This window comes from Cyanistes caeruleus, chromosome 13, assembly GCF_971803275.1.
Source record: "Cyanistes caeruleus chromosome 13, bCyaCae1.hap1.1, whole genome shotgun sequence".
In the NCBI taxonomy this organism is placed as follows: domain Eukaryota; kingdom Metazoa; phylum Chordata; class Aves; order Passeriformes; family Paridae; genus Cyanistes; species Cyanistes caeruleus.
Genome location: NC_141713.1, coordinates 8,693,632 through 8,708,011, shown reverse-complemented (window position 1 = coordinate 8,708,011; position 14,380 = coordinate 8,693,632). Strand labels below are relative to the sequence as shown.

The 14,380-nt window shown below is 40.2% G+C and overlaps 1 protein-coding gene and 1 long non-coding RNA gene across 11 annotated transcripts in view; one reads left to right on the top strand and one right to left on the bottom strand.

Moving 5' to 3' along the window:
* Positions 1–14,380, bottom strand: part of IL16 (interleukin 16) — a 38,450-nt gene that overhangs the window by 6,611 nt on the left and 17,459 nt on the right. The window contains exons 4-15 of one of the 3 annotated variants that reach the window (XM_023933918.2): positions 10,270–10,406; positions 9,465–9,597; positions 8,148–8,241; positions 7,544–7,707; positions 5,634–5,744; positions 5,123–5,237; positions 4,853–4,926; positions 4,548–4,761; positions 3,421–3,538; positions 2,904–3,036; positions 2,079–2,166; positions 893–1,368 (exon numbers count right to left, since the gene is read on the bottom strand). In XM_023933918.2, the coding sequence (XP_023789686.2) occupies positions 893–1,368; positions 2,079–2,166; positions 2,904–3,036; positions 3,421–3,538; positions 4,548–4,761; positions 4,853–4,926; positions 5,123–5,237; positions 5,634–5,744; positions 7,544–7,707; positions 8,148–8,241; positions 9,465–9,597; positions 10,270–10,406 (1,857 nt within the window). Of the gene's footprint in view, positions 1–727; positions 846–892; positions 1,369–2,078; positions 2,167–2,903; positions 3,037–3,420; positions 3,539–4,547; positions 4,762–4,852; positions 4,927–5,122; positions 5,238–5,633; positions 5,745–7,543; positions 7,708–8,147; positions 8,242–9,464; positions 9,598–10,269; positions 10,407–14,380 lie in introns of those variants that run through there. The other 2 variants (XM_086849548.1, XM_086849549.1) reach the window with 2 other exon arrangements.
* The window catches only part of LOC111934066 (uncharacterized), a 36,811-nt gene continuing 29,225 nt past the window's right edge, over positions 6,795–14,380 (top strand). For 4 of the 8 annotated variants that reach the window (XR_015275939.1, XR_015275936.1, XR_015275937.1 and 1 more), the window contains exons 1-2: positions 7,685–7,773; positions 11,868–11,935. This is a non-coding gene — a long non-coding RNA (uncharacterized LOC111934066). Of the gene's footprint in view, positions 6,894–7,215; positions 7,279–7,684; positions 7,774–11,011; positions 11,166–11,265; positions 11,348–11,867; positions 11,936–14,380 lie in introns of those variants that run through there. The other 4 variants (XR_015275940.1, XR_015275938.1, XR_015275935.1 and 1 more) reach the window with 3 other exon arrangements.

Here is a 14,380-nt window from a genome sequence, read left to right as displayed (position 1 = left end):
CTGTTTGGAGTTTTGTGGGTTTGTGGGGTTTTGTTGTTTTTTTTCTTTGCACTGAACTGAGAACAGTTCATTTCTACTGGCATATTACTAAACCTGGGGAAAGAGGTTTCAGTTTTAAACAAACCACAGTTTTGTTTCAACATGCAAATCTCACAATCCTTCACGCTCATGCAAAAGTGAAACACTCTCTGTTGCCTTAGATAAGAGAGGGAACTGAAATTTAGTAATGTACAAAAGTACACTCTTTGCAAATACTGTAGCTCATCAACAAATAAGTATGTGCACTACAATTTAAATGGGTTTATTTAATACCTCCTGGTCTCAAGTAATGCATCTGAGCCCAAGATTCCCTGCTGTACATAACAGTGCTTCCAATAAAAATCCACTACAGAAACAAAGAAATTATTGTTTCATGATTACTTCATAAATGCTATGACTCTGTGGCACAGGTAGTTGGGGTCAGCCACACCAAGCTGGCATCAGAGGCTGTGTAAACCCCTCCAGTCCCAGCCTAGGGCATAACCCCAGAACCAGAGTGTGCTCGATACCACCAGTGGCACACGCTCATGAGGAGGGGCAGGGATCAGATTCGTTCTTGCAGCTGCTCTCACTGGGATTTTAACTCAGATACCTTAGTATGGAAGATTTTCTTCAGACAATACTCTGTCTTCTAACCTTATCTTGAACATAGCATTTTGTACTAAACTGCTTTCACTAAGATACACACCTTCTTTTCAAAACAGAAGAGCCTCATCTTCTTCCCCCAGTTCTCATGTGTTTCTCTTTCTTTCTTACCCTTCTTCCTGCTGCCATGCAAAGCCACTTTGCCTTCCTCCTTCCCCTGCCTCACAAATAAGCAGACACAAGAAAAATGTTGTAAATTTTACTTTACCTGAACCCTTGCAGAAGGTGATGCAGCCACTTGTGATACAAGCTTTTCTTTTTTGTCTGCATTACCCTGGTCATCACACGTGCAGTCCTGCTTGAAGTATTTTCTTGGTGGAGGTTTGGGCTTCGATGACTTAGGTTTTCTAACGAGGATCTCTGATGACTTCTTAGTACTTTGCAAGGCTCGACTGCTTTCGCTACAGGTTGGAGGGGAATTTCTCCCTGAATTATTGGCAGAGAATGAGTACAGCAGCCCAGGTTGCCGTGTGATTGGTACATCTACACTGTGTACTCTCGCTTTCAAGTCCGTGAGCTGGTGCACAGCAGCAGTGGCACATGAGGCCCGGGGGTTGTAGCTGCTGTCACTGCTGGAGCGGGTCATGAGCCGCTCTGCCCTGCGGCTGCAGTAACCCGTGCTCCTGTCCATGTGCTTCTCACAGGGGTGCCTCCCGTGCCAGCTTGTGTCCAGCCTCTTAACACCTGGGTCAGGGACATGTTCAAAATGTCTGTTCAGTACAAAAAAAGTGCTCGCTTCTAGGAGTCAGCTGATGAAATCTGCAGCTAAATATCATCCACAGTGGATGTGAAGGTATGATTTATGCATTGAAGGCTTGTAGGCTCAAAAGTCAACAGCCAAGTTCCTGAACACCCAAATAACATTTTCCCTATATATAGGTATGTCAGCACTATAGTTTTACTGATGATGACTGTTACCTATTAGTCCTTTAGAAGACACTCAAAGGAGGATCATTCAATGCATTTCTGGGAGATGATGTCATACCTGAGCTGGGCTAAAAGCCCCAGCCATGACTGCATATGCCTTTCCTCACAAATAAGGGATTAACAAAGTTTACCCCTAGGACATCACCTTCATTGTGCAGTTCTTGTTGTCATAGTCTTATCATTGCTTGAAAAGCTCTAAGCAGAGCTTGTGAATTGGAGAGGATGAGAAACTGTGAGAGGAAATTCGCACAACAATTTTTGTTGGTAATCAGACGGACTTGGTCTGTTCTCATCACTCTGGTAATGTTGGAAATATGTTAGGAGGGTTGTCCTGTGAGGTTTCCTCCTCTTTCTTTCTGCTCTGGGTTACTTGACTGTTTTCAAGGATTCTAGTACACCATGTACTCATCCTTGACATCTTTTAAGACAAAATCACCATGTCTCAGTGAATACATTTATTCCCTTACCTTCAGTACTCCATTGGTGTCTCTCCTTTCCAAATCTGTTGCTTTCCACAGCTTGTGCAACAGCTTCTTTTAGCTGTTGTTCAGACACCTAGGAAATATCATGCCATTTTACTCTCATGAGGTGAGTTAATTGCACACCATTATAATTGTATATATCCCAGTATATATGAGGTATATATATGGACATGCTGCTTTTAGTGGCTGTTTAGGTAAAATGGGACCTTTCAAAGATAAACATTCTTTTGCAGATTTCACTAGAAGTGGAGTCTTAGATTTACCAGTATAAGGTAACTCAATATAGCATAGTTTATGTAACAATTTAAACTTGATAATAATCTATACAGTATTTGGTGTTAGGAAGCATTTTGTAGAAAAACCTTGCAAGCATGAAACATTTTACTTCAATATTAATTTAATTATAAATATTGGCAGGGCAAGACCTAAATTTTAATTATTGAAAGACAAGTGTATAAACACTTATTTCTTTTCAGGGAGGTATGTTCCCTCTTTCAAATTATTTACTTATTGTTGTCAATTCTTTCTTACATAAGAACTATATTTTGGGTTATTCCTTAAATGTTATTTCTGTAATTTCCTTATTCGCTGCATAGAACCTCATCTAAGACTGTCACCAGCAATCTTCAAATCTTAAATGATTCTACTTTAGAGTGCATATCTCAGATTTTTTTGTGTGCAGTGATGATCATAAAGAGATCAGCATTTTTGTAGTTAACATTTTTCCACCTGTATTAGATTAGCACTTACTCCCTCTTAGTTCTCAATACATGCTATATTGAAAGTCAGAAAGAAAATGGACTGTGCTACCTGTGGTTCAGGGTGTCTGCTAATAATGATTTGTACTGCACCAGGATCACAGTGGCTTAGCACAGCATAAACTTCATTAAGGGTTGTATTTTGTACTGAAGTTTCGTTAATTTCAAGAATTTCATCTCCGCACCTAGAGAGATATTTTGGAAAAGAGAAAGGATGTAAACAAAAGAGATTTTCTCCTGACCTTGTCTCACCCATTTGAAAATATACAAAAAGCAAATTCATAAGGTTGACCTCTAATTTGCTTACAGATGTAATCTTTCTTTCTGTCCTGTTACAGAAATGGGAATGAGTTGGATGTCAAGATGTCAACTAAGATAACCTTACTCTGCTCTAGTTCTCACGCACATTAAGAGCCTGACTGAAGTCACTGATTTGTAGAGCACACGTGCTTTAAACCTCAAATTCCCAGAAATCAATATTTCTTCCTGGACAAATAGGTCAAAAATAAACCCATAACACAGATCAGTGAGAAACTTGTGCAGAAGACAGCCAGCCTTTCTCTTCTTACCTGAGTCTCCCATCCATATGTGCGACTGAGCCTGGTGAGAGGGTGTGAATAAAGATCCCTGAAATACACTGGAAGTAAGGGATGCTGCATAACCCAATTCCAAGGCCAACACCTGGCTCTGAAAGAACAATAATCATTTTAAAAAGACATAAGAAACAGTCAAAGCAAACCATTGAAGAACCTTTCTAAAAATTAATTTAATTATTTTTTTCTGCACAAAGCAGAACCAAAGTCTTATGTTCATAAATGTTGCACATTCAGTATTTGTTGCTCCTTCCACTGCATTTTTCTATACCTTTTTGTTTTATTGTGGGGCTGTCATGGGAGCTTTTGTCCCCCTCATGATTAAAGTGTAACAGACAGAATGGAATGCAGGTTTATTTTGCAAACTATCTGTCATTACAGAAGAATTCAAATGACTTTACAAGGAGACAGAATAAAAAAACAAGGAGCTAAAATTAAGGATATATGGCTACTGTTAGCTATATAATTTCAGTCCTCCCTCTGTTTTATATAATACAACTTCAGACTTCTGTGAATTTGCCCTCTTTGCTCTGGACAGTCACTGATGTCAGATCCCATACTGTGTGTTTGGGAAGTCACTGGCACCTCATAGAGGCTTTGCTTTGTTTGTTGCTTTGATGTTCCCATATTTAAAAGTGTATTTAATTGTGCCAGTGGTTGTTTATAAATAGAAGATGATGACAGTTGGAGAGGAGGTGAAAGAACTACAAGAAGCTATAGATACTTATTTTATTTGGTTTTAAGCCTTTTCAAGAGTGAAATTAACTGCTTGCATAATTATGGGTAAGAGTTGCACAGTCTGCTTAATAAGACACATTTGTTGACAAGAGCTTTACTTTTTCACATGAAGGATATGAATGTGACTCTAATGCTTGAGAGAAAAAAACTCAATGATTGGCTCTTGAGGACAGATGGTGTTCAAAATCCTGCTGTTGATAGATACTTGTTAGCACTGACAGGCATCAAGATCTAATTTAGTGTATTAAAAAAACTTAGTTCAGGGAAATAATCAGGTTAGTGAGGAAAGACATTCAGAGAGCAAATGAACAGTGGTTTTTCAGTCAATGCTTTGTTGGCAGTGTTCAGTTAATGTCAACACTCACCTTTGTTTAGGGTAACTTCCATTATGACCCTGTCATTGGGCTTTGTAGGATTTAATGAGAATGCTGCATTTTCTGAGCTGAAAGAGCTGTTTTCCTTGGTTATGCATGTGCTGGAGCCCAGTGACTGACACAAGAGGGGTGACTGACAGCTGGAAGCAGAATGAGGTGTGCTGAAGCTTGTCCTGACTGTAAGTGTCAGAAGACCCTTTTTAGCCTGCTAGAAGGAACAGACAATGAGTGAATGGGTTGAGCTTACATGCACATTGTGTCTAAAAACAGGTTGTTCTGGAAGGAGAGTACATAACCTTGAACTTCTGTAAAGCATCATAATGTGTTAATCCATGCATGGATTCTCCATTCAATTCCAGGATTTCATCACCTGTTTTGATAGAGAAAAAATTACATTACTTATTGTTGTGCAATAAGTTACATGATAACATACATGCACTCAAAAGGACTCTTTCAAATGCAAAAATGGATGCAGGTGTAAAAGTCATGGTTCATTTCAGCTTCAATCAGTCTTTCAGTGCCATTTTTTGGGAAGTGGGAAAAGGGAGAGAAGAGGTATTTCCCACCTTCTTGTAGCCTTCCATCAGCAGCAGCAGCTCCACCAGGAAAGATGGTTTTTACGTAGATCCCTATTGGTCCATAAATGCTGTCTTTACCACCAACGATACTGAAGCCCAAACCCTAATTTATGGAAGAAAAAGTGTGTGAGAACACATGATCAGTTCTCATAATAATTCTCATTCATTTGCAGTTTCTTCTGCATTACTTACATGGGAAGTATTGTCAGTGGAGTAGTATAATGCATAAAAAAAATAGTCAAACACATTCCTGTAGTAAGAGTAAATGGGAATTTCAGTAGAATCCACTCATGTTTTGGTTTTTGTTTGTTACAATCAATTAATTCACTATTATATGCACATAGGAAGGTGTCTAAATTATTTTTTTAGTTTTTGCTTGGATATGAATTGGCAGCCCAAAAGTGGCAATATTAATACCTGCAGTCACTTCTCTGGACTTTGCAGATCACATTTGTGAGATGAAGTAAAACTCACGGTAAATCAATAGGGCCAGTCTTACCTTCCCTTGTCCTTTCATCAATACAATGTTTGAGATTACTGAAGCCTGTGAGCCACAGGATGTGTGCACTAGTTGTGCTGTACTTAGGGATCTAGATGGCCTTGAAATTGCCTGTGAACATTAAAAAAAACAACAAAACCCACCATTTTCTTTTATGCATAAGCAGAATTTTTTGAACATACATTGCAGCAAACTTGTTTATTTGAAATTTTCTTCCTTATAACTGATGATATTAAAAATTCTTTTTTTTAAAAAAAATCTAATTTTCATAAGCCACTTGTTATTTAGAAAATCACTGCTCACTGAATTTGTCCTGTAGGGACTAAATTGGAGAAAAATTAAGATGTTTGTCATTGAAGTGGTGCAATGGTGCAAAAAAATATTTTGTGCTCTGGCTTGAGTCCCCATGCCAAAACCCCATTTGTGGTCATTAGGGGATATAAACAAGTATTATCATTTTTGCCTTCAAGAACTGAACTAGAATCAAGACATTCAAAATCTTTCCTTCATCTCGTGACTAAAAACTTTATCTTGGCAAATACCAAACCTGTTTTCAGCATTTCCCCCAAAATATGAATTTGTGCTGTATTTCCTAAATTCAGCCTCTGAGATTTGCCCCAGTTTAATGAACTTTTAATGAAATATTCAGTGAAATGTTTAATGAAAACCTCCTATTTCAACATGCAATTGGATATTACAAGATAATTTAAGCACTGACAGAAGTCATTACCCAAAGCTAACTGTGCATGAAGTTCAGCAGGGTCAGAGTTAATTGCAATCATTACACATCTGAAAGAGTTCAACACTTTTTTTTTTTTTTTTAATGCAGCAAAGTGAAACTAACAGATGTTAAAGAATGTGGAAAATCAGTGAAAATTTTGGCTTCTGCATATACTAGAGTTTCAGTTTTGACATGAAAACCAGATTATCTATTCAACATGGGATTGGGAATGGGATTAAGAGGTAAACAGGTGTGCAACATCAAAGACATAAAATGCATTCCTCCAAAATGCATTCCTTTGTCAGACCAGGGTGACTGTTTATACCAGTATGGGTCTTCTGTATCTGAAATGGGAAATTTTCAAATTTCTTTTGCTTCTGTGTGAAGAGGTGTATTGTTTATTTCTGTCTGTGGTGGGTAGCAAGACCCAAAGCCAGGATGCTGCCAAAGAGCCTCGTCAAATGGGCAGCATGTGCCCTGCAGGAGCTCTGATGAGAAGGAAGGCCGGTGAATCCCTGCGGATCTGTCTGTGCACTCAGGTGTGGTTTGGTTGGGGTTTGTGCTCTGGTTTACAGCTTCCTTATTCATGTTAAAGCCTTGGATGCTTCAGGGTGAGTGATGGGCCAGGAAAAGGCAGGGAGAAGCAGGGCGGGAGGTGGGAGCTGAGTGTGAGGAGCTTTGCCTTCATCTCCTCCTCCAGGTCTGAATTTGGGGACCTTTGGCCATAAACATCGCAACCTCTCCCAGCCTCTGATGGGCCACTTGGCATCCATATGGAGAGCACAGGAGCCAGTCTGCAGCCTCCTTCAGCAGGTGTTCACAGCTGTCTCGTTCCGTGGGGACCATGCTGAGTCAGTACCCGCTTGTGGCCGTGGCTGGGCCAGCGCCGGTGCCTGGGGAAGATCGGCAGCACTCGGGCTCAGAGTGGGTGGTGTAAACCAGCCTTGGGAATTCAGATACACCGTAAAACCCTCTGGGCAATGCGAGGGAGAAGCTGGAGAAATGGGGGTTTGCTGGCACGGAGCCTCTCCCGCTCTCCCACCCCTCAGAGAGGAGATGGGGGCGGAAAGCAGAGCACGGCAGGGCCGGCAGGGCCGGTGGGTTCTGGCAGGAAAGCTCTGCCGTGGCCATGCAGAGGGCCCTGCTGGCCACAGCGCTGCGTGCTTCAGGTGACTCCTGCGGCACTTACCGGGGCTCTCCCTGCCGGGCAGTCCAGCTGCTGGGACAGTGACTTTCGGCTGGCCTGGAGGGTGTGGGGCTGTCGGTCCCTGAGGGGCTGTCGGTCCCTGAGGGGCTGTCGGTCCCTGAGGGGCGCTGCGGCCTCCCCATCCCCGGCCCAGAACGGGCTCACACCTGCCAGCGGTGGGGACAGAGCGTGTTACTTCACAAGGGTTACACACATATGCACAGGCATTTTAGGTAAATGTTACTTAGAAATGTTTTTTCCCTTTGTAGATCTCTTTGTGAAGGGATTGATGTTTCCAATTGTCAGGTTAGGGATAGCCATTAATGTTAAATATAGTACAAAAGCAAGCATTCCCTACCAAAAAAGTAGAATACACCATTAAAAAAGCCCCAAACCATAAAATGCAAACCTTATGCACCAAACCTGGCTGCAGGATGTTGTGAATACAGAAGCTGATGATTTTATGCATCAGCAAATCTTAGCTAAGGATCCCAGAATAAATTTGGACAACATTTCTTTTAGCACCACAGTACCATCACAAAATGGGGGCCTGTGATCTGCATTCCCTGAGCATTAAAAGAAAACAGATTATTGCTCTGTGACTTACTGGTGGAGTTACTGCGAGTCCGCTGACATGCAGCCTTACCGTGCAGAAAACCATTCTGTGTTTCCAAAGGCCTTTCCTTTTGTGTTAGTGTTTCCTAAAACAAAACAAACAAAAACCCAACAAACAAAACCCATCACTATGCAAGAAGTTTCCAAAATGATCTATTCTTAAAAAACAAACTTAATCTAATTTGGCTTGCACAGATTTCATCTGAATAAAAGAAAAGAACAAAAACATGGAGCAAAATTCATTATTTAAAATAAATAGGACAATAAAGGGGAATGAAGCTCAAGTTTGCTACAAAAATGATTATAGGAAAGGAATAAGATAAAAATAGATTCAGGTCCTTAGACAGAATGAACAGAAAATTGATTGGACACCCCCAGTTGGTCCAGACAGATTAATGGTTTGATGGATGGGTAAAATATAGCCATGCTTGTCTAATTTCTGGAGATAGCTCATACTTTTCAGCTACTCAAGCACCTTAGGGAGGTGTTAAATTCAAGAGGAAAATTCTTAAGCCCATCTATGCAATGGTGGATAGGTGTCTTCTGATTCAGAGGGATGTTTTTTAGTCAAAATACAATCTGAGCATTTAAAAACCTCTGAGGTCCAAGTTTTAGAGTTTTCAAAAAAATCAGTACCTTCCAGTTGGAATCTCCTGTTGCAGAGCTGTATGTTCTAATCTAACTGGAGCTAGCCAAGACAAACAGTTTCAGAATCCTGATTTCTGGAGTTCTGTTTGGAGATAAGGAATGCTAATTTTCCTCTTGGACAGCAGGTGGGGGTATTGCCAAGTAACAAAATCCTACTTGGGCTTTCCAGTCCCATTCCCTTAGGGAACTCTTCAGAATAAGAAATACAGAGAAGATCCTTAAAGATGATTTTTTAAAATTATTTTGCAGTGTTACTCTTACCAAGTTAGCTATCTTGAAAAGTCTTTGCTATTAACCATAGAACCTAGATCCACAGACCTTTGTTACAGGACCTGCTCTCTGGCCTTCTGGGGTTCATGAATCTTACCTTAAATCCATTTCTGCCTTTCTTCAACTTTTAAATGGAAAATTAACGTTGGCAAGCTGTGTGTTTCTAAAAGAAGGGTTTGAACAGCCCTTGTGAGAGTTTCCCAGGGCCTCGGCCTCCCCATAGCCTCTGTTTATCTGGGAAAAAGCTATGCTGAAAGTCACCAGAGTCTGACCACAAGAGGTTTTGGGTTTTGTCAGGAAAGGCAAAACCATGTTCTTCAAACATCTGGTGAACAAATTCCCCTCCTCTCTAAAGTAAATGTCCAATCACCCCACAGTTGCTCATGCTTACTTTGTGAGCCATCATGATGTTCACCAGCCGTGTTGTTGGGGGAATGAGAGACTCAGCCTCCTTTCTGGACATGTCTTTCAGTGATTGTACATTTAGTGTTAACAGTTCATCCCTTGGGCTCAGGCAACCATCCCTTAAAGGAAAAAAACAACCATTTGTATATTATTTCACTCAGAATAATATGGCCCTGTTCCATGTGCTGCCTGTCTCTCTATCTGAGGAGCCAGCTGCAGTTCTCCCTTTGCCTTGACCTGCCATGAGGTGCCTGGATGTGTGACACACCTCATCCCCTGCTAGGATTTTTTCCCATTGCTGCTCTCTGTGCTTAGTCCTGGTGATCACTGGCTCCTGGTGATCACATAGCTAACATTCAGGCAAGATATACCTCCCTTCTCACTATCTTGCACTCAAAAATTGATTGAAGACTACATTTACTCCCTGTCAGGAACCTTGGCTTGCATTGCTTTCCAGTGGCCTTGCGGGACTGATGCCACTCTAACAAGAGTGCCCTTTAACAAGGCATCACTGTTGGAAAACCTGATGTTATGTACACTCTCTCATTCTTCCAGGTTTTATTTCTTGGTGTAATTGAGCAGCATTAGATCCCTGAGTGGTGGAAGTTTTATTTTTCTAGAATCTTGACCTGTGTCTCCAACTGGAAGCGATGTAAGGAATGATTCCCAGACATCACTTCTTTTCTCTGGAGCTGAGCTGCAAGGCATAGCTTGTCACAGAAAGCTAGTTGTGCAAAGTCCGTGCAAAAAAATGTCTCTGTAATAACTTGCTAACTCCACATGTACTGTACCTGTTTGCTGGGCCTTCAGCAGGAACGTGGCTGCCTGTTAACCCTTTCCAGAAAGATGCACATCTTGGACTCCTAGAGAGCTTGATTCCTGAGCTGCTATTCCCTGGCGTTGAACACAGCCTGCAGATGCAGCTGTCCTGATCCAGAAGATGAAAGGTTGCATGAGCGAAAATGTACTGAAGCTGTTAAAAGTTACTTACACTTATTCTGAGCCCTTTTAAGAAAGGCTTAGAACCAGGTTGCCTCCCAGGAGAACAGGAGCCTTTAACACTGTCCATTTGAGAAAAAAATGATGGTAATAGAGAGTCAGTTTTTTACAAAATTTATTTTCCTTAGGACTTCAGTGGCTTCTGGTTATAAGAGGGAAGAATTATAATATAGTGTCCCTTTGCATGAGGGGAAGAGAACAGATAACAGACTTTTCATCGTAACTGAGTAAACTTTGCCTGTGCTAACTATTGTAAGAAAACACAAGGAGGAAAGTAAACACATGCCAGAAAATTAAATGCTCTGGAAAACAGAAGAGGTCTGAATGGAAAATAAGTAAAATAAGTGTATACAAAACACTAGAAGCTCCACCCCTGCTGCTGACTTGTTAAGTGGGGGCAGGGGACCAGAGAGGTCTGCAGCAGTGGAAAATTCTTTGTCCACTCCAGACTGGTTGAAGTTGCTGTAGTCTGCATTGCATCTGGAGGACTCATTGTAAGCATATCTTTAATGCAGTTTTGAATCATTAACACAGGGCCATTCAGAAGGAGAAGTAGTGCTTTGAGACATACATGGAAAGCAAAGTATGGAGCAACTAAATGCATGAAGCACAACACATTAGACTAGGAAATACACTCCTGTGGCACAAATATACCTAAAAATTCTAAAGAGATGAGGAAAGCTGGAAGGTTAGCACACGATTTCTTTTCCATTTGCTTAGTATTTCTCCTGTTTCAAGTATTCACTCATTCTGCTCCCAACTGAACCCACCTCCTCTGCCCTTGCCAGCCTCTCCATACTCCACAAAGTGAAGAGGGCTCTCAGTGTATCCTGGATCCAGGCTTGTTCCCAAGAGATTTGTATGACTGAGGTATAGATTTCTGAAGGGGAGGCAAATTTCATATGTTAGGACAGGCCACAAAACATAACAGTGGTCAGCTGTCTGTGTTGCTCCCAGGGTCCCTGGTCGAAGTGGCATAAACTATTTCCAGTAATCTGTAGTCCTCTGAGAGCACAAGGAAAGCTGTGTGTAGCCATTTTCACCATCAGTATGGCTTCATTTCTGCCCTAGGCAGAGCTCATCCAGCCCTGAGGATGAGAATCATTGTGCTCCTTTACCACAAATCAATAGGGATCACATCATACCTGACTGACAGCAAACACAAAACGCAAATTTACAGCAATGTCAATAAAGGTCATTATCTTTCAGGCTAACTGCCAGAGGCTGGCTCCCATTCTGAAACCTGCCAGAGTAAATCTAAGGCTGTGAATGAATGAAATATTTAACTTGGGGCCCTGGGCTCACTGCAGGCTGTATTCAGTAGGTAATGGATAAGGGCTATACTTGTATTGACTGACTCGTTAACTCTGTGGGTTTGCTTACATTCCAGATTGTCTGCCTTTAACGAGGAGTGTCTGAATTTTACGAAGCCTTTTTTGTTCGTGAAGAATTCTTCTGGTGAGTAATATGTTGGTAAGGATATAAGCATAGACAGGATTCTATCTTAAACCAATTGGCTTGAACTCTAATATTAGTTTTGGAGCTTTTATATTTACTTTTCACCCAAGATAAATATCTTGGGAAATGCTTACTTGAAATCAGGATTACATTATGTTCTTTTTTTTTTTTCTTTTGGTCTTTTGGCAGTTCTTTGAAGTCTTCGGCATGGTAACAAAATAAAGCTTAACATTCTGATGCCTTAAAATTTGAGATCTTGGGTAGCAAAAAATGTGAGTTCCCTTTTCTGTTTGTTTGCACTGTCCTTTATTTCAGGTATGATTATGACATTACAGGCCAGATTCTGCATACACAGAGCATCCATTAAAACTCACAGGGGTTTCTGTAAGGTAGTGTGCTTGTTGTAAAACATGAGAAATGTAACATAGATATTAAAGGTAGAAAATTGTTCTGCCATTTGGCTGAGTATTTCTGAGATGTCAGCTGCTTTTAGATTGGGGCTGTTGTAAAAGAACAATGCTATTAAAAACTCAGTGTTTAAAAAAGTAATTTCCTTTATTTTTCCTGTAGTCAGAATTCAAGTTTGGACTTGCCAACATCTCTTCTTAGGAGTCCCTACTCTTGTGAAATACTCCCTTGAAAGATACACATATCTTCTCACAGACACTTGTCAGACACATGCACACAACTTTGCACAGCTGCTCTCCACACTTCATTTTCTTATTGATTTTCATTGGCCTTTTCAGACTGTCCCCAACTCAACTGTTCAACTGTTAAAAGCTGAGTCACACATTTCCTATAGCCTGTGTTTATAAATATTTTCATAATTAATTGTCTAAAAGTGATGTGCCTCTGCCCAGTGTCACAGGACATCACAGAGAGCAGTGGGTTTGGCTCTGAGGTTTTTCATTGCAGCACATGTAAGTCCTTTGGGGATAGGATAGTATTTTGTACAATGGGACACATGCCAGGCTGGAAATTCTGGGTTTATTGGGACATCCATGTGAAATGTCATCAAATCAAAATTGATATGAAGCTGCATGCACTTAGTCACTAGGACAGTAGAGGTTAAATCCCTTGTACACTGCAGAAAAAATCTTGGGAACAATTTTTGTTTAGATATGTAGTCATCTTACCCAGTTGGGACACATTTCAATTTTCTCTGTGTCTCAATCATTGCTGAAATTCATTTAGATGAATTACTTAAAGAAATAAAGTTTTTGTTGGTCTGTGGACATGTGGCAAATATCTGTATGTTGTCAACATCTGTATTTTTTGGGTCCTGGATATAGATCATTATATTCATATCCAAGTTATTGCAGCATGACAGAAAATTAATAAAAGCTGTTCTTCAGAAAAATAAATGTCTGACCAATTCTTGTGCCCACAGTCAATTTGCTTTGGCTTTAGTTCTTTAATTTTCTTTCCCTCTCTGATTTTTTTATGCATATAAATACTGCTGATGGTTCCAAGAGTAAAGACAATACTTATTTTTGCATCCTTCTCCTTTTTAAAGTGTCCTGTTTGTTTTGAAAGGTGATTTATAGTCTGAATACAGTGAGTAGTGAAAATTTGCTAAAAGAAGGTTGCCAGGTTTGATGTGGATCCTCGGTCAACCTTGTCTCTTCATTATTACAACATATATTTAAGCATATATTTGCTGCCAGTGAATAAACTCTCTGCTTTTTCACAAAGTGCTTCAAGACTCTGGGGAAACTCTTATCTGCATTGTAAGTTCCACTCAAAGCAAAATTTTTATTTAAACTGAATCTGCTTGGCTGAAAGATAAAAAATTAGAGTTTAAGAGCCTTCTTGAATTTTCCACAGGTGAGAATAGATTAACTTTTCTTGTGTTTAATTCTGGAAAAGTAATTTGTACATCCAGGCCAACTCTCTCTTCCTGTTCCTGTTTTTTTGTCATACAAAATGCAAAGCTTCTGAGGATGTTTTTTATCTGCCATTTAAAAGATTCTTTTTTCCTTCATGCTTTCATTAGACATTTCTAGCCTAGAGTCCCATCTCAAAACATCTAATTCCAGATGTTATTTAGAAATAAGGGTAACCATGGCATCTGTGGAAAACTGAAAAACTTTTGTGCACTCTTAAAGTAAGACACAGTAGTTAGATTGTCTGAATTGAAATGTTATACAAGGCTAGTTCAAGTAAGGTCTTGGACTCACTTACCCAGTGCATGACAATGAGCTAATTGACTGCTAGTTTAAAAAAAAAAAGGAAAAAAAAAAGGAAAAGAAATATATCTAACACCAGTACAATAATGTATTAAAATATTTAGCTTTTCTGGTCTTATGACTGTGAAATGGCTGGGATTTCCAAGAGAATACAGTCTTTGGGGATTTTCTTCAAGGAGCAATTTTTTTCTGCATCAGTTCTAACAGAGAAAGGGCCAGAATCTCTCTGACATAAACTTACTCCACTGGCTCTGAT